The sequence below is a fragment of the Heteronotia binoei genome, chromosome 2 (assembly GCF_032191835.1).
Source record: "Heteronotia binoei isolate CCM8104 ecotype False Entrance Well chromosome 2, APGP_CSIRO_Hbin_v1, whole genome shotgun sequence".
NCBI classification, from domain to species: domain Eukaryota; kingdom Metazoa; phylum Chordata; class Lepidosauria; order Squamata; family Gekkonidae; genus Heteronotia; species Heteronotia binoei.
Window position 1 is genome coordinate 163,667,156 of NC_083224.1, and position 24,902 is coordinate 163,692,057.

Sequence of the window (24,902 nt, forward strand, 5' to 3'; positions counted from 1 at the left end):
TGGTCCCATCAACTTACATAAAACAGGAGGTTTTGTTGTTGTTGTTAAAAAGTACAGCAACTCCAAAACTATATGCCTGGGCTAAAGTATGCCTTGAAAAATTAAGACAGCATTACGTGCAACCACTTGTGGAGGGGATATACTGGATTCTCCCCTCTCTCTGCCAATATCAGAGCAATGATATTCTCTGAAGGGTGGAAGTAAAAACGCAATAGGATTCCACTGTCACTGTGTTGCAGATGACAAATCCTGCGGCTCAGAAGGCACTGCTCCATCTTTGACTTTTGACGGACTTGGCAAAGAGGGCAGGAGGCAATATTAATTGGATTACACTGCAGCAGCACAGAGGATGCCCACACACTGTTCTGTGAGATGATTCAGAAAATATATAACTGCCAGTGCTGAGTCAAGTATGTCACCAGCTTTAATCCACAGGAGCAAAAAAAAAACCCCTGTGAATTTCAGAGATCAAATGTTTTTATAACCTTCCTCTTGGAAGGAGAGGAGAGATTCGACATAATATTTCGGGGGTAAGTCACACCAGGATCAAATCAAAGTGTTCATGATTTCTCTATTGCACAACTTCATGTTGTGACTAATCAGGCTGAAAGCAACTCACCTGCCACAATACTGCAGCCTACCTACAGTGCAATCCTAGTCCAAGTCTACTGAAATCAATTAGAATAACTCCACAGAGGACTGAACTTACAAGTGTTTTAGAATCTCTTTCCCCATTTTTGTAGGCCTAGGAATGCAATGAAGGTAAGGGGTTTCCCCAGCCTTAGTGGGCTGTCAAATGACATAAACAGCTAATTAGATTAATTTGGCTTGATGGGTCACAACTTATCACAGTCAGCCCTTCTGTCAAGGATATGTGCCTCTGTTCAGATGTGCATATGTACACATGTTACAAAATGCACATTACTGTCATTTACTGTGTCTTGCTGACATGTTTATAGATGTCAGTGAGTTCACAGCAGATGAAATGTCTGAACTCAAGATCACCTGGATCATCATCCATAGTACCTATGTATTCTTTGTATTGTGTCTTTCTGCCCAAGAGGAACCCAAAGATGTTTACATCGTTCTTGACAACAACCCTGCAAGATATGTTAGGCTGAGAGTATATTACTGGTCAAAGTCACCCAACAACCTTCCGTGGCAGATAGAGAATTTGAACCTGGTTCTCCAAGATCTTAGTTAGGCACTAACCACTATACCACACTTCATTATTGCAGCTCCAGTATCAACAGAATTAGTCACCACTTAGTCCTGAAATCACTAAAATGGGTGAGGCTTTGCTGCACGTAGTAAAAAGGAATACTGTAAAATAATAGAAATATCAGCTCCAGTAGGTAAACTAAAGCCCTATTACCTAACATTTTGACTCTTGAGAGAGATGTTTTTATCACCTCTGAATTTATTAATTTGACATATGTTTCGTGCAATAAAAATGGAGGTTTTTAGACATTTAGTAAATAGATTTTTATGAAGACTGCTAATCTGGTACAACAGGAAAGTCTGTAGTCCTGCTAGTTCCTTTCTGACACCTCCCCCACACATTTAACAATTTTTAAACTCTGCTATTTCTAAAATGATGTATCCTTAAGCATACTTAATAGACAGGAAATGTCAGAGAACTCAAGGAGAAAACAAACTTGGGGATGAGGTGGGAAAATAAATTTACATCTTTATGCAATGTTTGCCTAACTTTCCAGGGTATTTTGAAATATTTATGTAAAATGCTAAATTAATCACCGCTTTGGTCTCAAAGTGAAAAGGAAAAGGAAAGGTCCCCTGTGCCAGCACCAGTTGTTTTCGACTCTGGGGTGATGCTGCTTTCAAAATGTTTTCAAAGTGGACTTTATACTAAAACCTTTTAACACAACAATAACAGTAAAAATATTATAATGCCACAAAAATGAGGCACAAAATTTGCTCTATAAAACTGAACCAAAAAGTTAGGGGCTTGTATGCATGCCAGGCAGAATTTTTTTTTTTGGGGGGGGGACAGATGGAGGAGAGCCTTCAGAAAAAAGTGCTGAAACTGAGGTTCTATTTGTTGAACAAGGATATTTCCTAGAAAGCAAATCCTTGAATGTCAGACTAAAACTCCGTAAATCTCCAAACATGTTAATAGTGACTACGGAAGAGAGAGACACTTACACTTTCCAGCTACATCAATTTAGCCAGGACTCTTCACAAAAAGTAGGGCTCTGTATCAAGCTTCCAGAAACTCCAATTTTCCATGCAACTAAACTAGCACTAATTGTTCAATTAGGAAGAGCCAGTTTGGTGTAGTGGTTAAGTGTGCGGACTCTTATCTGGGAGAACCGGGTTTGATTCCCCACTCCTCCACTTGCACCTACTGGAATGGCCTTGGGTCAGCCATAGTTATCACAGAGGTTGTCCTTGAAAGGGCAGCTGCTGTGAGAGCCCTCTCCAGCCCCACCCACCTCACAGGGTGTTTGTTGTGGGGGAGGAAGGTAAAGGAGATTGTGAGCTGCTCTGAGACTTCGGAGTGGAGGGCGGGATATAAATCCAATATCATCTTCTTCTTCTTCAATGTAAATGTCTGGTATAAAAGAGAAACTAATCTGTTCTCACTTGCGAGAATTTTCAGTAAATTTAATAACAATATCAATAACAACAACAACAATAATCCTAACCGGCTTCCTCCAAACCACCGTGCAAATTACAGGACATTCCACAAGACAGCTCTAGTCTCACCGAGTGATAATTTCCAGAGTTAAATTTTACAGACAGCAGTAATGCATACTGAAATAACAACCTTTTACTGGTGGTCTTTGGCTTAAGTTCCATCTTGTAGATGTTAAACATCATGAAGGACAGGAGAGATCACCCAGTGATATGGAGGACAGTGTCACAAATATGCTGATGGGAGATTTTTTCCAACTTCTATCAACATCTAGGGAGTTAGTAGAAACAGTAAACCAGTGCCTAGGCAGCGAAGGACTAGATGAGTTTGAATGAACTGAAATTTAAACCATCATGACAAAATTACAGTAAATCAGCACAGACTGTTAAAAGGGTACTCCTTCCAACCTCCATTAACTGTCCATCCAGTGACAGTGAGTCCAGAAGCATCTCCTGACTGTGTAATTGATCCTTCAGGGAATAAGCATATAGACTACTCTGGATGAGGCTGAACTTCTCCCTAAAGAATCAGTTCACAGTCAGGGGGTGCTTCTGGACTCACTGTCACTGGATGGACAGTTAATGGAGGTTGGAAAGGGTACCCTTTTATCAGTCAGTGCTGATTTGCCAGCTATGGCTACTACTAAAATAAAGCAGACATGTCCATAGCTATGTAGCAGCATCCACATTAACTACTGTTATGTGCTCTATGTAGGGCTGCCCTTGAAGTAAATAAAGAACCTTCTGCTGGTTCATAATGCTGCAGCTAGAGTCCTAATTAGGACTCATTGCCATAATATACTCATTATTTTGTCAACGGCTCTGGCTTTCAGCTTCTTTCCAAGCAACATTAAAAATACTGGTTAGGACCTTTAGCGCCCTGCATAACCTTGCATATAAGGTAATACAACTTCCACCTTTACCATTCTGTATAACACATGAGAAAAATGGATTGGGCTTTTCTGTGAAAACCTACATTAGGCTGTCAGAACTTGCAGGAAGTTCCCAGAAACCACCCTCTAGAGGTGAGACAAGCCATTTTTCCAAGGCTTCCAGCACAGATTAAATATATATATATATACACAAACATATATGTTTGTATGTATACACACACGCACACACACATATATAAACTTATAAAGAGCCCCGTGGTGCAGAGTGGTAAAGCTACAGTACTGCAGTCGGAGCCCTCTGCTCACGACCTGAGTTCAATCCCAGTGAAAGCTGGTTCAGGTAACCGGCTCCAGGTCAACTCAGCCTTCCATCCTTCCGAGGTCGGTAAAATGAGTACCCAGCGTGCTGGGGAGAAAGTGTAGATGACTGGGGAAGGCAATGGCAAACCACATAAAAAGTCTGCTGTGAAAACGTTGTGAAACGTCACCCCAGAGTCGAAAACGACTGGTGCTTGCACAGGGGACTATCTTTACCTTTTTATATAAACTTAATATAAATAAATGCACCATATTTTTATTGTGATTACAAAATTATCTGTATTCATGACTCTATAAACCAAGTATGGCGACTTATTTTCCATGTCACAGGAAAATATTACTCTCCCCTGAAACTACCAGTTCTTGCTTCTAAGATCATTCTACACCCCTCAACAATACCTAACTTTGTCTACAGGCAAACAGTGTCCTTCCACATATATAGAAAGCCAAGTGAAAATACACTGTTTCAGTGGATTATGTTTTCATAATGCAAAAAGCATGACCAGAAGTCCAGGATAATATTCCTATGTAGAATAAAGAGTTTCCATAACTGTAAACAAAGATGTTTAAATTGTTTCCACAACCAGTTAGTATGCAATCCTGTTTAAGATACATATGAATTACACAACGAAAATGTGTATTAAATCAATTATTTAAATTAGTCATTTTAATTGATGATTGACGTTGCCTTGATTTAAATTTCTATGAGACTCATAATTCATGCTGTTGGACACTTAAAACACAATTACTGAAATCTGTAGTCTGAATAAGCCGACAACAGGGGAAATCAGCCTCAGCACTACGAGCATGCAACTGACTCCTCTGGTTCTCAAATTCAATCTTCCAGTTTACAGTTTCAGAGACATGGAACAAGGCTACCACCTAGTGCTTAGAGAGAGAATGATCCATTAGATGAAAAAAGCAGATCCTCTTTTTACGCTTTTTGTATCTTTGAACTGTAGGCTTATGAAGTAGACTTAAACCAGCAGAGCATCTTAAAAACAATCCAAAGCCCTTGCTAAAAGGGTGGCCATTTAAGAATTCAAGTTTCCTGAAATAGCAGGTACTACAGAGACTACTTTGAGAATGAAATTCTCTCAGAACAAAAAGCCTCACTGCCAGCCAATGTAAGGAAACAAGTTTAAACTGAATGATACTAAGACATACAGACATTTAAAGAATTCTAGGTTACAAAAAGAGCCAAGAATATATCCAAGGGTAAGAATTCAAAAGAGGCCACAATTGCCAAGTTAAGAAGAACTTAGAACGCCGCAGGCAGTGCTGGCAGTTTGGGAAGTTGGGAATTATATTATTCAGCAAAGAGAATGCAAATGTGAAGTTATGCTGAGTAAATGAAAGCAAGAACAGATCTGTAATACTAATCAGTGCAGAAAGATAGCTGTGGGGCAGTGACAAGCAAGCAGATTAGCAAAGAGGAAACAATCCTTAATCCTAGTTCCAAAATTCTGATGTGGTTCCCTTCAAGAATGCCAGTATGGTCAGAAGCATGAGATGGGTAGATGCTACAAAATGAAGCAGAAAGAGAAACACAAAGCCAGCCAGAAAAGGAACAAAAGAACAATTCTGACTGTATCCATAGGAGTAGCACTGTGTCATCTAGAGGGCACAAATTCAAAGCACTCACCTATCCACTCATCTGAAATTCACCTTCATAACTATTTCAACTACAATTCCCACTGTTACAAAACAAAAGGCAGATTGCAAACAGACTACACTGTGTATTGTAAATCTTGTTCAAAGTTATTTGGATTTGGTTTTTAAAAATCCTTACTACCAACATTTTAAATTATCAATGAATAGTACCTGTTTTTTAATGCTAAAATATACAACTAGATTACTAAGAGAGCAAATATTAAGGATTACAAGCAGGGACATCATTGCATCCGATGAAATAAGATTTTTAAAACAATTATTGCTTTCAACGTGTCTGAACCAGACAATCATTCAAGTTCTTATGGACTAGAATCATAAGATCTGACAAGAACAGTTCAGCTGCCTGCCTATCCAACACCACTTTTAGTTGTCAATAAAATGATTACTTTAACAAGATCTTGGTGTCATGAAGCTTCAGATTTCTCATATGTTCTACAAAACTTTCTAGTGTACAAGACAATATTTATTGGCACTGAAGCAAAACATGTTTAGGCCATTATTAAGTGTTCGCTCTAAGAATGAAAAAGGCAACTTTAAACAGTATTCAAACAAATCAATGTAATGTGTTTATTTTTAGATTACTTTCTAAAAGGTTCATCACTAAAATCTAAAGCCATCACTCTCAGAAGCACCACATGAACTGTAATTTATTTCACAGCCTACAGTTAGCCAATCATATGCCTGAAAAATCAAAACTTGTACCTCCAATTTCCAAAACCTGGAGACACCATGTAATTTTCACTGGTCCCATCCACCTGGAAACCAGATTCTGAATGTTTTTCAATAAACAAAGAAAACAGAACCTGAACATTTGTTTAGTTTCTCACATGTTGGGTTACACATATTTTCTTGCCACACCTTTCAGGACAGTGACAGTTACAAATCTATTGCCCAGTTTGGATAGACCAAAATTTTAATGAATGGGACTACGCATACTCTGACATTATGAACACAAGGTGCCCCATGGAAGCAGATAGGGTGAAATAAACTTGCCAACTAGGGGTGTGCGTTCAGTATAAACTGAGCTGGGAAAAACCCCTAATAAATACTGGTCTTAATTCAGCCAAATACAGATCAAAGGATCTGATTTCATTACCCATATATCAGAGCTTTTAATTGGGTTAGCATACCAAGGAGAAAATCATTCACTATAATGATCCCCATAGGATATAATGGAGCCAAAAAATTTCCCCCGTCTGAATCAAGCCCATTTATTTTTCCCCTACTCATAATCAGCAAGGTTCAGCACCTAGTTTGTTTATCCAGCAGTTTATAAATTTGTGTATCAGGGAATACCCCAGTTATACAATACACTGGCACTTATCTCTCTCTCCCACCTTTGAATGATCCAACCTCATTCCAATCACATCTTCATATTGCCTTTTGTTTATAATTTAACAGCTACCGGCCAGCATATGTGAGAAATATTAATTTGGTATGTTGATGGTTTTAAGGCAACAAAATTCAACCCAACATCCCTCCACAAACACACTGAGAACTCAGGAAGAAGTGTGGAAAATGTACACATAGCAAACATTTACTTGTGTACAAAAACGTTAATGGGATAGAAGCCAAGAATGTTCCTTCTCCCTGGTGGACCATCTATAAACAAACAGGCCTGCTGTTATCAGTGCTGCTACATACTGAGTTAATTTTCTCTTGGTAGCTTCAGGACCCTGCCACACCCTGCAAGGCCATCATACAGAGAGAGTGGCAGAAGGCTACAAGTGGCTTCAGCATCTAAACACCAAGTTGTAGCATAAATAGGAAAGTGCAGTCCTCTGCCACAGCTCCCAACCAACTCCTTTTCTTCTATGGAAGTCAGAGAGCCCAGGAAGGCCCTGAGAGGCTAGGCAAATGGGAGGGGCTTAAAAGCCTGTTTGAACCATTTAACCCTGAGCAAAAGACAGCTGAGAAGAAATCATTCACTACCTCCTAAGGTGACCAGGCAGGGGCAAGGAAAGAGAGGAGGATGGACACTGTGATTATCAACCACCTTCCTTTTGGAACTGACGCTCAGTGCCAAGGCACAGAGCATACTGGATGGAGCTAACACAGCACCAGCACACTGACTTCAGTTATTCTAAGTTCATGTTTCTGGCATAAATAGCATCTCTATTCCTATTTATCATTCCTTAAATTAGCATGAAAAGTAAGAGAGTACAAAAGAAACAGCACCCCCAGATGAGACTTTGACGAAACCCATTTCATCTTTAAAAACTTAAACTTGAACTTTTAAAACTTTAAAAAGATATTTCATTTTTTTAAAAAAGGCTTTAAAAACATCTACTTTGCCAGCTCTGTCTACTCCCATTTTTACCAGGGGAGGAGGGAAATCAAAGTCTGAACTGGAAGATAAATAAGGGAGAAGCCATTACATGTTGGCACCAATGATGTGGGGAAATGCAGTTGTGAGGTCCTGGAGGAAAAATTTAGGCAGCTAGGCAGGAAACTCTAGGTCAGGACCTCCAAGGTAGCCTTCTCAGAAGTGCTACCTGCTTCATGTGCAGGGCCAGAGTGACAGGCCTAAATCAGGAGTCTCAATGCATGGATAAGATGATGGTGTAGGGAGGAAGGGTTCAAGTTTATTAGACACTGGAGTGCTTTTCTGAACAAGTGGGAGCTGTACAAAAGAGATGGTCTTCTCTACTTGTCCTGAGAAGGAACTAGGCTGCTGGCACTTAAAATCCAAAAGATGGCAGAGCAATTTTTAAACTGAATCTTGGGGGAAAGCCAACAGGAGATAAAATGTCTCTGGTTTGGGATGGGTCATCTCAAAGAGCTGAAGGGTTAGCTATCACTTTTCTACAGGGCAATAGATTAGAGCTGTTCACTGAGACAGTGGCAAGCAATATGGACTGCCCAGCAAAGTCTCAAGGCAGCTGGAGGAAGGTTGTGGGCCTAACATGCCTGGGAAACTATAGATGTTTATATGCAAATGCTAGAAGTGCCCAAGGTAAAATCGGGGAGTTGGAAAGATTAATGTTGGGGAGAAATATAGACACTGTGGGCACTTCAGAAACTTGGTGGGATGAGGAAGATCAGTGGGATGTGGTGATTCCTGGATATAAATTATAACAAAAAGATGGGTGGAAAGGGTTGGAGGTGGGGTGATTCTGTATGTCAGAGAGGGTATACAGTCCAGTAAGAACGAGACAGTAGGAGAAACAGTGGGCCCAAAAAGGAAGCTTAAGTCTGGGAGTTTGTTAAAATGATGAAAGAATTAAAGATAGCAGCTAGATGAAATAACTGTATCGTAATAGGTGGTTTTAAGTCAGGAGAAAGAGACTGAATTTCTAGACACTCTCAATGACTGTGCTATGGAGCACATGGTCACAGGGGAGAAGTGATCCTGGACTTGGTCCTACGTAATGCTCAAGACCTGGTGAGAGATGTAAGTGATTGCACCACTTGGGAACAGTGACCATAATGTTGCCCACAACCACTTTTAACTTTAAAAAGCGTAACTTCTCTAAGATGAGAGAGCATGTGAAAAGGAAAACTGAAAGGAAAGGTAAAACAGGTCAAAATCCTTGGGGAAGCTTGGAGACTATTTAAAACTACAATCCCAGAAGCTCTTATAAAATGTATACCGCAGGTTAAGAAAGGCTCAAATAGATATAGAAAAAGGCCTGCATGGTTAACAAAGTAATGGAAACTGTAAAAGGTAAGAAGGGCTCCTTTAAGTGGTGGAAAGCTAGTCTGAATGAGGTTAATAAAAGGGAACACAGGCTGTGGCAAATAAACTGGAAGTCTGTGATCAGGCAGGCAAAAAGGAAATATGAGGAGCATATTGTAAAAAAACACACACACCAAAGACCAACAATAAGACCTTCTTCAAATACATTAGAAGCAGGAAACCAGTCAGGGAGACAGTGGGGCCCTTGGATGACTGTGGGTTAAAAAAAGATTACTGAAGAATGATAGGGAAATGGCCAAGTAGCTGAATGCATTTTTTTCCTCTGTCTTCACTGTGGAAGATGAGAAGTGCTTGCCCACTCTAGAACCGCTGTTTTGGGAGGTGTGTTGAAAGATCTGAGTGAGACTGAGGAGACGAGAGGAGGTCCTACGACTGATATACAATTTAAAAACTGACAAATTACCAGGCCCTGATAGCATACATCTAAGAGTTCTGAAAGAACTCAAATGTGAGCTTGTGGAATTCCTGACAAAAATATGTAATCTTTCATTAAAATCTGCCTCCATTCCTGAGGACTAGAAGATAGCTAATGTCACCTCCATCTTTAAAAAAGGTTCCAGAGGAGATCTGGGAAATTACAGGCCAGTCATTCTGACGTCAATACCAGGTAAGTTGGTGGAAATCGTTATTAGTAGGCACATTGATGAACAAAAGCTATTGAGGAAGACTCAGCATGGGTTCTATAAGGGAAGATCTTGTCTCACCTGTTAGTGTTTTTTAAGGGGGTGAACAAACATGTAGACAAGGAGGACCCAATAGATGCTGTTTACCTTGACATCCAGAAAGCTTCTGATAAAATTCCTCAACAAAAATTCCTAAATAAGCTCAAAAGAAATGGGGTAAAAAGACAAGTATTCTCGTGGATTGAAGAAGAAGAATTGCAGATTTATACCCCACCCTTCTCCCTGAATCAGAGACTCAGAGTGGCTTACAATCCCCTATATCTTCTCCCTCCACAACAGACACCCTGTGAGGTGGGTGGGGCTGAGAGGGTTCTCACAGCAGCTGTCGTTTCAAGGACAACCTCTGCCAGAGCTATGGTTAACTCAAGGCCATTCCAGCAGGTGCAAGTGGAGGAGTGGGGAATCAAACCTGGTTCTCCCAGATAAGAGTCCACACACTTAACCACTACACCAAACTGGCTAATTAATGGGAAACAGAGAGTGAGTGCAAATAGGCAATTTTCACTGTGGAGGATGGTAAGCAGTGGGGTACCGTAGGGCTCAGTACTGGGTCGAATGCTTTTTAACTTGTTCATTAATGATTTGGAGTTGGGAGTAAGCAGTGGCTAAGTTTGTGGATGACACTAAATTGTTCAGGGTGGTGAGAACTAGGGAGGATTGTGAGGCACTCCAAAGGGATGTCGAGGCTGGGCAAATGGGTATCAATGTGGCAAATGAAGTTCAATGTGGTCAGGGGCAGAGTAATGCAACATTGAGGCCAAATATCTGAACCATAAATACACACTGATGGGGTCCGAACTGGCGGAAACTGACCAACTGCAATTAAAAAGGCCAACACTATGCTGGGATTATTAGGAAAGGAATTGGAAACAAATCAGCCAGTATCATAATGCCCCTGCATAAATCAATGGTGCAGCCTCATTTGGAATACTGTGTACAATTCTGATCACACCTCAAAAAAATTATAGCATTGGAAAAAGTCCAGAAAAGGCCAACCAGAATGATGAAAGGTTTGGAACACTTTCCCTATGAAGAAACGTTAAGAGTGCTTAGGGTTTTAGCTTGCAGGGGTGACATGATAGAGGTTTACAAGATTATGCACGGGACTTAGAAGGTAGAGAAAGAAGTACTTTTCTCTCTTTCTCACAATACGAGAACTCATGGGTATTCAATGAAATTGCTGAGCAGTCGGGTTAGAATGGATAAAAGGAAATACTTCTTCTCCCAAAGATTAACATGTGAAATTTACTGCCACAGGAGGTGGTGAACTCTGTCGGGGCAAGTGATGCTTTGTATTCTTGGTGCTTGAGCGGGAGGCAACAGTGGGAGAGCTTCTAGTGTCCTAGCCCGACTGGTGGACCTCCTGATGCCACCTGGTTTTTTAGCCACTATGTGATAAGAAAGTTAGACTGGATGGGTCACTGACCTGATCCATCATGGCTTGTCTTATGTTCTTAGGTCAAACATACTTCTAGTGCTTAGTGGGAAAATCCTAAATAACATATTAAGAGGTGCAATGAGATTAACAAGCAACCACCATAATCAAAATATAGCTAAACAGAAATGAGTCGCCAAGGTAAATATTGGCAATGTGCGCCATCAGGTGGTCTGAATGTACTTCAGCTTAGTTACTGAATAAGATGAACAAAACCATCATCTTCCGAGTGGCTGGAAACAAATACGATGAACAAACTCTTACCTTCCCTGTGCTTTGTAAAATGGTAGTTCTTGTCCTCCACACCCTTTCCCTGCTGACAATATCCCTGGTTACATCAACTTCTGCATCTACAAAACTTCGCTGCTTGAGAGCAGTTATGTCATCGTCCAAATCTGTCTTGATAGTGGACCTTTTCTTGGCCATGATTTTAGCTTTGATAGCAGCAATTTTTTCCACAGACATAGCTTCAGACAAGGACCTAGAAAAGCATTGCAAAAGACAAACTAAGCACAGTCACAGGCCAGCATTTATATGATTCAGTTGAATGGCCTAAATCAGTGCTGGGCAGTACAAACAACAATTAACCGATTACTCCAGAAAATTACTTTCCTTAGTTTTACAACAAAACATCAAAGTATTACTATGCAAAGATAAACGAATTCACTGTCCTAGGGCTAAACTTGGAAATTTCCAGAGACACTGAAAGTCCTGTTAGTTCCTCCCCCCCACAAGGGACTCACAAAAATTTCTTAAAAACCCTACACATATCAAAAGAGAATGGGGAAGGAAATTAAAGCAACATACCAGAGCTCTACTTCCATCTTTTGGCTGAAGACAATATTTTAAGTGTTATGTACATGCAATTAATCATCAACGATGGGGACTCTTAGTGGCTCTGCCATTCCTCTGTATTTCCCTTCTTCCCATATTCAGTACCAGAAACGTAAGTGACCTATTAAATTCTTCTAATTCTGTGGTCTCCTCTCAGTTCAGCCAAGGATGACAGGACTGAGAGGGTGCTGTGATGAACCCCAAAGGTAAGAATTTACGAGACATCCACTGTTTGTCACTACTGAAGAGATATCATCATTAGGACTAAAGGACTATGATCTTGTTATATTGATACTCATCTACCTAGTAATGAGTCCAGACTCCAGGCCATATGTATATGGTTACAGAAAGGAAGCAAGCAGTAATTCTTACTATCCTGTTTTTCCAGAAACAACACTTAAGATAAAGAATATACAACAAAGAGGGAAGAACTGTGATTGTCTATTGATAGCATAAATCTTACTGCCTGCTATGCACATTAAATCCACCTATCCTTCTTGGCAGTACTATCCTGTTTGAGGCATGTGGACCCTCAGGAAAATCAGAGGTAAGTAAGTTGTCAGCCTATGCTGTGGGAAGCCCCACGTTACATGCTTCAACAAGATCCTGCAGTTATCTTTCTAAATCTTGATGCCATTTTCCTCTCATCAACAGCATCTGCTTTTCAATGAGAGTACTGAACCTGCTAGCATCTTTAGAAACTTCTCCATCCCCTCCCTGCTTTCTCTTCTCAGATACATAAAAAAGTTGTAAAACTGACTTGCCCAGGGTCAGGCAGATTTCCTGTCCAAGCTGTAATTTAGTCTTGAGACAGGAAATTTGAGAGCAAACCCTAATGAATTCAATGGGATCTTCTCTTCTATTAAATCTGAATAGGATTTAACTGCCCATTCTGTACAAAGGATGTTGGGAATGCCAGGCTCTTTGCTTAAATGGAAGGCACATATCACATTTTCTGACCTTTTCAGTGTGCCCCATTAAAACAGGTATTTTCCTATTAGAATAATTCTTGAAAAAAGTAGCCATATGTTTGATGCTATCATTGTTATTTCCATGAAATGGCATTTCCCTGAAATGGCAATATTAAAGCATTGCCCATTTTTTGCTGTAATATATTCAGAAAAGCTTATGTGTTGAGAGAGGTGCCCCATGAAAACATTTCACAATTCTCAAATTACTGTACAACTAAAATATACTGTATAATCAGGGTTTTTTCCCAGGTATACCATCCCAAAAAAAGAGGGCTTACAACTGCATACATGTTAACAGTTATATCCAGTAAAATATATATATAACTTTTTAGGGGGGCTGCCTTCACATTTAGGGTCTTCTTCTTTATGAGTAAATACTGTAATATCATGAAGAAAGCAAAGCTTGCCTGATCTGCTCAGTCTGCACAATGCCTTCCTTGTGCCCTTCCAGCCGAGCTGCCAGTCGCTCTTTGTCCAGACGTACACACTCTTCATCCTAGGAAAAAAACAGTGGCCTTCCTTTGAGGAGAAGCATATAGCAATAGAGAAGCTGCCTGATGGGTCCTGCAAAGGAACCCTTTACTAGACTACAATAAGTTTTTTCAGACTGAAGAGTCACAATCAGCCCAAGTCCACCAAGCAGTGAAACAAGGATGCTGAGATTAAGACTAGAAACTTGCATTGGTTGTTCACAGTATAACTCTCCCTTACTCTTATCCACTAGTATTTAATAGCCAATGTTAACCAAACTGCTTTAACAGGAAACCAAATGGATGTTGCGGATCATTAACATCTGAAGCTTAACTCAAAAGTTCCTATAGTACAGAATGCATTCCTGATATTTCATGCGATCAGGGAGGAAGTTGTTAACAAGGCTTGCCTTATTATAAGGCAGGACCAAATAAACTGTGAAATCAGTCCCATGAACAGAGGAAGGCTATAAACTTATTTCTTCTCAAACAAAATTCCACCTCATAGCTCCACCGCCAGCAGCAGAACTGGCCATTTCTGAAACTGAAAAAGAGTTTCAAAAACAGTTCAAGCAAAAACAAAGTACCAAGTATCAATACTAGCCCTTTGCTTAAGCTTTACAGATTGTGATTTTTATTGAGGAGACATTCCTTCCCTTATACAATCATGAAACATGGACTGCATTCATGAGACACAATAAAAATACATTTATTCAAAGAGGTATATATGTAAATGACAAGACAACATTACTATCTTACTTCTATTCTTGGTTTCTTTGCTTCTGCTAGTATTTCATCCGCTGCTCTTTTAACTACAAAAAAATTTAAAAGTTATTAATGGGGCGGCCTTTCACAAAATGGTATCATTACTGCCCTTGATAATTAAATCATACCTTGAGTGGATCGTTGAAGACCTATTTCAAGTGGTGCACTTCTGTCTATACTTGATGATGTTGCTAGATAGCACAAATGAGAAAACACCAATAATAATGATTATTTTTAAAAGGTACAGGCACAAAGCAATCAGTGGGGGGGGGGGAGAGGAAAGAGTAGAAAGGATAACTGGGCAATAATAAAAAGAACTGTTTTTCCTTACCAGGCATCTTGTGCATACAGTATATATCAAGCACAAACAATATCCCTGATTGCCAACTTTACTTAGCACACATTTTATTGGACTATTTCTTGCCCTTTTGTTTTTTGGCTGTAGACAGTCAAGAGCACTCAAGGATCTATTCAGATCTTCACCCAAATTTCATGTTAGGATTCCAGGATTTCTGATTCATATATAGGCTAAGCTTAAATATCATTAGAGGAAAGTAGGTTAGTACTACTTGGCCTCTGAATGTTTGAGGAAATCCAAGGCTTCCCAGCTACAAATACTATAACTTGTAAAAAAAATGAGAAAGTTAAATGAACTTAACTCACATGTTTCCCCATTTAGGTATGCAAGTAGATCTTTTCTGTCAGGTCTTCTTACCACTGGAATGTTCTCAGTCTAAAAAGAAGGCAAGTTTGGTATTAGAAACCAACAGTACCTTAAGAAGCTTAGTTTCAAAACAAACCCAAACTAACAGATTATGCAATAAAGCTTGGTGTCGAACCATTTCTTATCCCTCAGTGTAGACAAACATGGCAAATATACCAGCTTGCCAATAAAATGCCAGCACCCAGAAAAAGAGCAGGTGTGAATTCTGTTTTGCACAAATGCCAGCACTGGTAAGAGAGGTTCAAACTGGCAAGGACCAGGACCTCAAGGACTTGCAGCTATGACTACTCCAACCAGTAACAGCAGTCACTAAGTGTTGCATGAAAGCCATCTATTTCCACCCCAAGAATGCTTGGGGATTGCTTCAGGCACAAGGTCCACAGGATACCAATGAAACATTTTGCATGGCATGTGAAAGAAGAAGATTCTGCTTTGGGCACTACACCATTAATACCTGCAGGACAAACTATATGTTGCATGGAAATATGTGCCACTACCAGTTGCTTCTTCTAGACAAGTAGCTTCCAGCACAGGTCTGCCTGAAAAAAAGATGCTTCATCCTTTTTTCACACATCATGAGGGGAAAAGGTAACTGCTCAGTTGGGAGAAGGAAATGAAAGTCACAGGCAGAAAAGCCAATAAGCACATTATCTTGACCACTTCAAACTGCCTCATTTCAAAGTCTGTTCTTCTAGAAATAACCGCAACTAGCATATTATATGAGCTTGCATTCAGTGGCACATAAGACATAAAAAAGGGAATATCAATGCATTATCATTTCAGTGTGATCAAACACAGCAGAACGGACAAAGGGATGAAACCTTCAGATTTTTTTTTTTTTTACCAACAGCACTGTAACGGTTCATTTTAAATTAATTTTAGCTGGCTCCATTTAAACACATTTAATTAAGTCTGGAACAGTCAGGGGATACCTGATTAATGATTTTAACAATATTTTTTACCTTTCTGAAAAGACATATTCAGGAGCAATACAGCCCTCACAGTGCATGGCTGGCAATGAAGGACCACAAGGGTTAAGGCCAAAAAACCTAGACATGGCCAGGAAATGATATATAATTATTTAGTGTGTTCCAGTGTCTAAAGAACTGGGGGATCTGTGTTCAAATCCCTGCTCTGTCATACACTCACCATATGGCTTTGACTTCACCAACTTCCTACCACATAACAAAATGAGTACTGTTACAATCACAATTCTTCATTCTTCAAATTCTGATTAGTACATATTTGGTTTTCTAGAATGCACTTTTTCAATGCCTTAGGAGAGATAACAATGTTGTAGAATGTTACATGCAATGTTATGCATGTAGTGTTAAAAATAACAATAACTGAAATATTTTTAAACACACTCAATTAAAATAACAGTTAACTTATAAAAGAAGAATATGGCTTCCTGTAATTTCTGCAAACCAAAATATGCCTAAGTGCCACAGAGATCCAGGGCATATAAGACTAAGGTGTTAACATATCACAGGAAATTTAATGTTTGAAAACATGATTTTAGAAGTATTTCATTTGCTCACAGCTGCCAGTACAAAAATGCATGTGAAGTCACAAAGACTCTGTGTGTTTCCCCACTCCCCTGGTGGTACTAAAATTATCTCTGTTCTTAGAGCTGGGTTCCCATTGTTCGTTCTCTGAGCTCCTACAGCAAAGTGGCTGTTTCTAAGAGGTACTTTACAACAAACATCCTTTATAGTGTATCTACTTGCTCTCCTTTTGAAGCTTTATCTTGTTCTTTGAGGAGCAATGCAAAGCACAGATCAAGCAGGAAAATAAGCAGAAGTACCACAACAATGTGCAAGATTACAAGCTGTAAGGCTAAAATGGACAGAGAACAAACCCAGACAAAATGGGTGGCTTCTATTAGATAGAACAAGGGTAGTACCATTACAAGACATCTGCCATTATTTAAAATTGCAATTGATAAGAGTGAACACTTTGACTATAGAGATGGAATAGCAACTTCTTTAGACTGAGAGGGTCTCTGCTCCAGCATCAAGCCAGTCTGAATAGACAACTCTGCCATCAATTATCATGGATCTAGCATTTTGTATCACATGATGATGTCACAGGAAACATACCACCCATACATTTGACAACTTAGTAGGAGTGGAAAAATAGTGGAAAGGGCCTGATTTCATGAAATCCTGATCTTCTGAATTTGAAATGTTCAGTTCTGAGCCAAAGGCACATGGCACACAGACTGAGATGTGTACTCAATTGGAGAGAGAACGGCACAGAGACTAAGTGCGCAGCAGCAGAAAACTGGACACTGACTTACAGGAATTGTGCCAATGCAATGCCAGCTTTCTGCTAATCACAGTTAGCAAACTAGGGGCAAACCTTAGAGAAGCCTGCTCCCACTTCACAACTCTTTCTCTTCCAGAGCAAATGATCCTTTTCCAATGTAGGTCAGGCAATTCATGATCAACTGACATTCCCTCTGCTGCTAAGGATAACCAGAACTTCCCTGAATCTAGACCTCAAACCACCTTAAAATCAGTTTCAGATCCTGGGTTATTAGAAATTCTAGTAGGGCTTAGTGTTGTTAAAGTCATTCCAAGGAAGCTGAGTGAAATGGGAGAGGGAGACAGGAGACCCTGAGAGTAAAGTGTCAGAAAAGGCTGACCACCATTTCATGAATTGCTGTTAAAAAGGAGCTGAAGTTATGACTGTATTGGCCTACAGCAAGAAGAAAAACCTATATTCTGAGTACATTACAATAATTAAATGGCCCAAGCAGCAATGACTGAATTTCACTCAGCATAACTGCCACTCCCTCTCTTTAGTCCTAAAAGCTTTATCTGACTCCATCCCAAAATACCTCCAGTGCCTGCTGAAAAGTTAATGTAGAATTCCAAATCCACAAAAAGTGGTTGCGAAACATGAGAGCTAAGTACACTGATGCAAATGTGTCCAATTTAAGTAATGTGTTGCAGGACTGTGATTTTGCAGTTACTGCCTTGGGAATCCTTTCGCGTAAAATGTCACTCTAAAATGATATAAGCATACAGGTGACAAGCAGGCAACCCAAGAATTTCACCAAGTAACATCAGAACTAGATTCTGTGAAATATATTTACCGCAGCACGCCGGACATAAACAGGATGTGAAAGATGTACATTATTCAACAGGAACAAAATTGAATCCAAAGTATAATACTCTCTGGGCTGGCCTTCTTTTCCAGTCCTGTAAAACATGGAAAACACAGAGCTTAAAAATAGTTTGGAAACAACATATATAAACATTATTTCTGTTCTGTACGTGAGCTGGGAAGACTAACTGCGCTGATGTACTGAAATAAGCATGTAGGTTGAGCAGCTGTGTTTAGAACCAGAGTGAGATTGCCCATATGCTGGCAAATCTCTTGGGTAGTTTCTTAAGGACTCTATACTAAATAGGGTGCTAAAGATTTTAGCAGTCAAAGTTCAGCTACCCAAGTTATATTTTAAGACGACATTACAGATATGCATGTGTGCAATAAAACTTTTGCAAAGTTTGCCAAGGAAAGTCAGCCAACTTGCTTGCTCTCTTCCCCATCACAGCTGATGGACATTTTATCTTTTCTCACATTGACAACCACAATGATTTCCCCTGGCCTGAGCCTACAGGGTTAAAACTGCAAAATCTTCTTTTCCTTGCCCTCACCGTTAAGCTTTATTTAATTCAACTAGGACTTAAGGTAGGATCAATGTAATAAACTAATGTATCAGAACCTGCACCAATAAACTCTGGATGAAATATGTGATATGACTTTATCTCAAAGTAGTTCCACCAGCACAAGACACAAAATTTTAAAAGGCCAAACTAATGCTGATGGTTACAGACTAAGAATGGAATGAAAAATCTGGCCACAGTACAATACTGTACAGCAAGACTTTTTTCCACAGAAATATTTTCTTGCAGCAAGAGTAATTAATTATCAAGCATTTCTTCTAGAACATCTTTCTGTGGGCAAGAAAGTGGCACGAGCAATCTACTCCGGAGCTGAACATTTTACAGTAAGTGTCAACTGTAGCATAAGATGTTCAACATTTCCCCTTATAACTACAAAACAAAAAGTTCAGCAATCATGGCAACACATTGCTCTAAATGTTAGATCACACAAGCTTCATAGCAATCACTAATTTTTAAAAGCCTCCAAAAGGCTTTCAATTGAATGGTAGACAAAAAAAAAGGAGGTGGGGGAATAATGATTCAGTGTGGATGCAACTGCAGACAGATGATCACTCATAAATAAATGTATTTCAAAAAATGCCAACCCTCAATGTAAACCTAAGTAGTTCTTAGTTAATGGCTGACAATCTGTTTGGATGGGCACTTTGCTCATGTAAAATTTTGAACAAACAAAATACAAACCTGCTTGACAAGTACTTAAATTGCTCACTGCCAGCTAACCAGACTAGGTGATCAGCTCATATCTGATCATCTCATTCAAACAAGGTAAGTTTGACTGTTCGATAAGTTTTGACATAAAATTGACAGAATCCCTCATTTTAATAATAGTAACATTATATTTCTATGACACTTCTTCCCCTTCGCAACCTAAATGCAGCCTGTGTAGGAGTCCCAGGAGTTCTCACACTGATTTAACCCGCCTTAGCAATATAATGAAACCCTTGGTAAAAAGGAAACCAGTATAAAGTCACAATAGATTGTCTCCACTGAGCTATCACTGTCAAAATAATGGATGGTTTTTCAAACAGTATCGTTTCTTATGAAACTGATTCTAAATAGAGAACCGTTACAATAACATTCCTTAAAAAGCCCGCAGTGAAAGGCTCCGACACCTGGGTGGTGCACACAGGCATGCAACAAATTGCAAACAATGAAATAATCACAACACAGTTCCTTCACAACAAAATGCCCACAACAAAATAAAATACTTCTCTTAAGTTCTTGAATTCAAAATAGGTGAAAATTCTGGATAGAAGCCAAATTGATTATCCATTCTGGTGATGTTTCACATTTCGGAGTCTGTCCTTTATCAGATTACTTTTGGCTATTAAAGTGGGAACCCAATTCTCCAATTATAATCTCTATCTGGCAGTAACTCAATGCTTTCAAATGGAAGGGTTTGAAAAACCATCCATTTTCAAGCAATGTGTTTTTGTTTGAAAACAATAATGGATTCAAACACTATTGTTTGAAAAAACATCCACTATCTTGACAGTGATAGTTCGGTGGAGACAATCTATTGTGTCTTTATACTGGTGTACTCTTCCTCAGCTGCAGCAAGAATACTGTACTACATACTTACCAACCATTATCCTGGGAACCAATGAAATGAAGGAAAACACCACAGTTCACACACAATAACAAAGAAAAAAGTCTGGACAGCTACATCTAGAATCATCAAATCACAGAGTTGGAAGGGGCCATACAGACCATCTAGTCCAACCTCCTGCTCAGTGTAGGATCAGCCCAGAGCCGTGGTGTTAAACATGTGGCCTGCAGGTCAGAACAAGGTCCATAAGCAACTGGTTCTCTCTTGCTTTATCCTCCTGGGCTGCTGCCCCATCACAAAGCCCTTTCTTCCCTCCAATGACTGAGATTTCCTCTTCCTCCTTCCGGGAGGAAGAAAAGGGGGAAGAAATGAAAGTGTGCATGCCCCAGAGAAAAGCTTCCTCAATTGTTCTATCCTGCTTCATCCTCAGGGCTGTTGCTGGGTCACCAAACCTCTTTGGTCCACTGGCTGAGATCTCCTCCTCCTTTGGAGAAGGAAGGAGAAAGGGGGGAAGGAAAAAGAGAGAGTGCCTGAAAAAGTGATGGAGTCCTGTAGCACTCTTAAAACCAACGAAATTTTATTCCAGGTATAAGTTTTTGCATGCATGCACACTTTTTCGGAGAGAGGAAGAGAAAGACAAGCACAATTTACATTAAGATTGCTCAGCTCTGCTTCTTTACTTTGAGACCTGATCTCTCACACATACATGCATTACATTCACAGACGACCTCATTGGCAGGCTTTCTTCACATTAACCGCCTTCCCCTTTGCTTTTTAACTATTTTATTATCATCACTGCATGGATTTTGTCCAGTTTGAAATCCACATATTATTTCACTTGGAGAGATCCCCCTTTCCAGTTCTAACAGATGGGGAAAAAATAGAAACCTAACAGTACAGCTTGAAATCTTTATTAGTATAAGGGAGCAAGAGTACAGTAGCACCTTAAAAACTAACAAAAATTATGGCAGGGCATGAACATTCATGAGTCTTTGCTCACTTCTTCAGATATCGTTAGAATGTGAGTCATCTCTCCTTTTATCTCCAAGACTGAAGTGGTTTCAGATGCCAAATGACCACAGCAGTATTGACAATGGGAGAAGAAACCTAGGTCTCAATTCAGTCCAGAAGGATTCATTGCTCTGAGCTTCACTATCAGTTGCAGCTCAGCAGTCTCTCTTTCTAATCTCCATTTGAAATTCCTTTGTAAGAGAACTGCCAATTTTAGGTCAGCAACTGAATGCCCCAGAAGGTTAAAATGTCCTACCACTGGTTTTTGAATATTGTGGTTTCTAATAGCAGTAGAGAGAGTAAGAGTCCAATAGCACCCTAAAGACTAACAAAATATGTGGTAGGGTATAAGCTCTCATGAGTCACTACTCACATCTTCAGACTTCTGTCCATTTATTCTTTGCATCCTCCTGGACTGAATCCTTCTGGACGAAATCAAGACGTAGGTTTCCTGTCTCATTACCAATGCTGATTTTTCCACACCTACTAACCCTCTGCATATCACACCTAATCCAAGCAAGCCTGCTACTGTCATTCAACTTCTGAAATCATTTTTATCAAGTTTATATCTCCAGTACCTCTTTTTATAAAGCTTATATCTCCAGTACTTATAGCACACATAGCCTGGCCATACATAGTGTCATTTATGTCAGATCCAGACTCTGAATCCAGGTGAATTTGACACCTCTGGCCTAGAACATCCCTGACAAGTGTTTGTTCAGTCACTGCTTAAAGACTACCAGTGAGGAGGAGCTCATCCCATCCTTAAGTAGCTGATTCCACTGTTGGAACAACTCTTACTGTGAAATTTTTTTTCTAATATCCAGCCGATAACTTCCCACCCTTCATTTAAACCCACTATTGCAAGTCCTATCCTCTGCTGCCAGCATAGCTCCTGCCCTCCTCTAAATCACAACTGTGATGGACTGCAAGGCTTTTAGATAAGCAGCAAGGAACCAAGAGAGCTGTTAGGTCACATGGCTAAGAGCTGTGACTTCAGACTGCTTAGAATTCTGAGGAATTGAGGGTGAGGAAGAACCAGTGAGACAGTGAGTTGAGAGGGTCGGTCAGAGCATTCAGATCTAGAGAGAAGATTTGTGAAGAAGCAGACAGTTTGAGAGGACACTATTGCTAGAGACCAAGTTCTGCTGATTACCTCTAGAGAGAGAGGGTAGTTAAATAAAAAGAGCCTCAAATAGAAAAACTCCTTGGTGTTAAAAAGTCACACACACTTCGCAGAGAAAGCTTTTACTCAGTTGAGAAAAGACTAAGAGTCTGGAAAGGCAACTTGCCAAAGGGCCTGGATAGAGACAAGGACAATCTCATAGGTCAGGCGAAACAGGTAATTCTCCCGGTGTATAGAGATAGAAGCCCCGACTTAGAAACAACAGGAGATATTAGCATGAGAAGTGGAATAACTGTGTGTGTTCTCAGAGCCACCAAGAAAGTAACTGCATAAGCTATACCAGTATAACATCTGCCTGGAGTAAATTAAAATGAAGCATTAAATTAAAGTGCCTGAATTTATGACCTGAAGTCATCAAACTCCCTGAAAGTGTCAGCCTAAAAAAGGTATGAGCCAACGTGAAGGAGTGTACATTACCAACACATTTTACAATAAAGTTTTGTTTTTTATTTTTGCAGTAAGCTACCACAAAGATATTTACCGTATTTGCTGGCGTATAAGACGACTTTTTTGCCCAGAAAAACATGCCTCCAAGTGGGGGGGCCGTCTTGTACGCCGGGTGCACTTCAGTTGGGATACCGTATTTCCCCGAAAATAAGACCTTCCCAAAAAATAAGCCCTAGCAGGATTTCTATGCATTTGTGATGGGCTTATTTTTTGGGTAGGTCTTATTTTCGGGGAAATACGGTAGATCCAAAGCACAAGGGACGGGTCACGGGGCGAGAGGCTGTCTTTTGCTGTGGAGGGAAAAGGTGCTGTGCAAGCCCGATCCTTTGCATGCTTACTTGGAAGTAAGCCCTTTCTGAGTTCTGTGGTTGCTCGCTCTCTGGCTGCTGTCTTTGCAGCCTTGAAACGAAAACCCAAAGCAACCACCTATACATTACGGTATTTAGCGACCTTCTGTCTCCTGTTCCTAGGGATTTGCTGCCTTGCAGCTTTCGCTTCGGGGGAGAATAAGGGGGCAGTTTTCATTCAGCAGGAGAAAGGGGGCGTGGATGCTCTTCGAGCCTTTCTCCCTTTTCTTGCTGGTGGGCAAACCAGACTTGCATTTGCTTACAGGCTCCGTCTGTCGTTCTCTGTTTGTACGGGGAGGGGGAGAGGCAAGAGATCTGCTGGCCGGGTGTGTTTGTCTGTGACTGTAGCTGCACGCAGGCAGAGATGTGCTCCCCCCACCCCCAGTTTCCACCAACGATCATTCCCCCCTTCCCTCCCCTGTATCGCTTCGGCTGTAAATGCCCTTATTGCAGATGGTCTCCCATTTCTCCAGCTTCCAATTTTGCCCCAGAGATGGAGGATGGGAAAACGCAGTAAAAAGATATTATCCAGGGCAGGGAGGATTTCTACTTTAAAAAAATATTGCAAAGATGGCTCCTCCCCCCCCCCCTTTTTATTTGCACCTTGACTCCCTGCATCCTTTGGCCTGCTGGCTGGTGGGGAGAGAAGCTGACGCATCTAAAGCGATGAGCGGCCTCCCAGCTGGCATTTTTAAAAAGGGAAAAAAGCCTCACGAAAACCAGTGGCTCCTCTCCGCACATGCTGCTTTCCGGGGTTGGGGGCGGGGGGGGGGGGCTGTCTTTGAAGCGCGCGAGCCTGTGGGTGCTCTTGCGTGCGTGTGCAGGCATCCTTCTCTGACCCGGCCGGGTAACAATGAGAGAGGGAGAGACAGAAAAAGTGGCCCAACACCACCAAATTAAATTCCTGAAAGATTGGGGATTTGAACTCAAGTCTTCCAGATTCTAGTCCAGCAACCACTATACCACACTGGCCAGGAGACTTTAGTTTATTTTACCTGAACATGCCTGTGTTTGAACTTCCTTTCCTCCTTGTTAAACTCTCCCTCCTCTTCTTCTGTTGTTTCTGTACTATTGAAGTTCTAACTATAAGATTGCTTCAGGTGGGGACTTGCTTTCTGTGTTTATATTATGCACTAGTACAACTCCCAAAACACTTTCTCCCTACTCAGCTGCCATATTCTGCCACTCTTCCTCTCCAGTGAACGCTAAGGGTGGGAGCTCAGGGGGCGAGAAATCATCCATCTTAAAAGGGCCACGCTTATTTGGTCTAGAGATAGACTACTCTGCAAGCTCTGCCACCCAGCGCTAGATGAGGCAGGAACAAAGAGGAGAAAGTGTGTGGAAGGTGTGCGGAAGAGGGGGTAGTCTTAAACGGCGAGTATATAACAAACTCTATATTTTGAGTGGAAATGTTGGGGGGTCGTCTTATACGCCCAGTCGTCTTATACGCCGGCAAATACGGTAGTTGCATTTATTGCAGCAGCAGTACAGCTGAAAGAAAAGGGGAAGTGGATGTCACTGTAAAAGGTAATCAGTCAG

The 24,902-nt window shown here is 40.5% G+C and overlaps 1 protein-coding gene across 1 annotated transcript in view; it reads right to left on the reverse strand.

The window, feature by feature from the left end:
* Window positions 1-24,902, reverse strand: part of CDC73 (cell division cycle 73) — a 131,925-nt gene that overhangs the window by 100,589 nt on the left and 6,434 nt on the right. The window contains exons 2-7 of the mRNA XM_060232376.1: window positions 18,229-18,334; window positions 15,065-15,134; window positions 14,530-14,592; window positions 14,396-14,448; window positions 13,574-13,662; window positions 11,626-11,842 (exon numbers count right to left, since the gene is read on the reverse strand). Coding sequence (XP_060088359.1) covers window positions 11,626-11,842; window positions 13,574-13,662; window positions 14,396-14,448; window positions 14,530-14,592; window positions 15,065-15,134; window positions 18,229-18,334 — 598 coding nt within the window. The remainder of the gene's footprint in view (window positions 1-11,625; window positions 11,843-13,573; window positions 13,663-14,395; window positions 14,449-14,529; window positions 14,593-15,064; window positions 15,135-18,228; window positions 18,335-24,902) is intronic.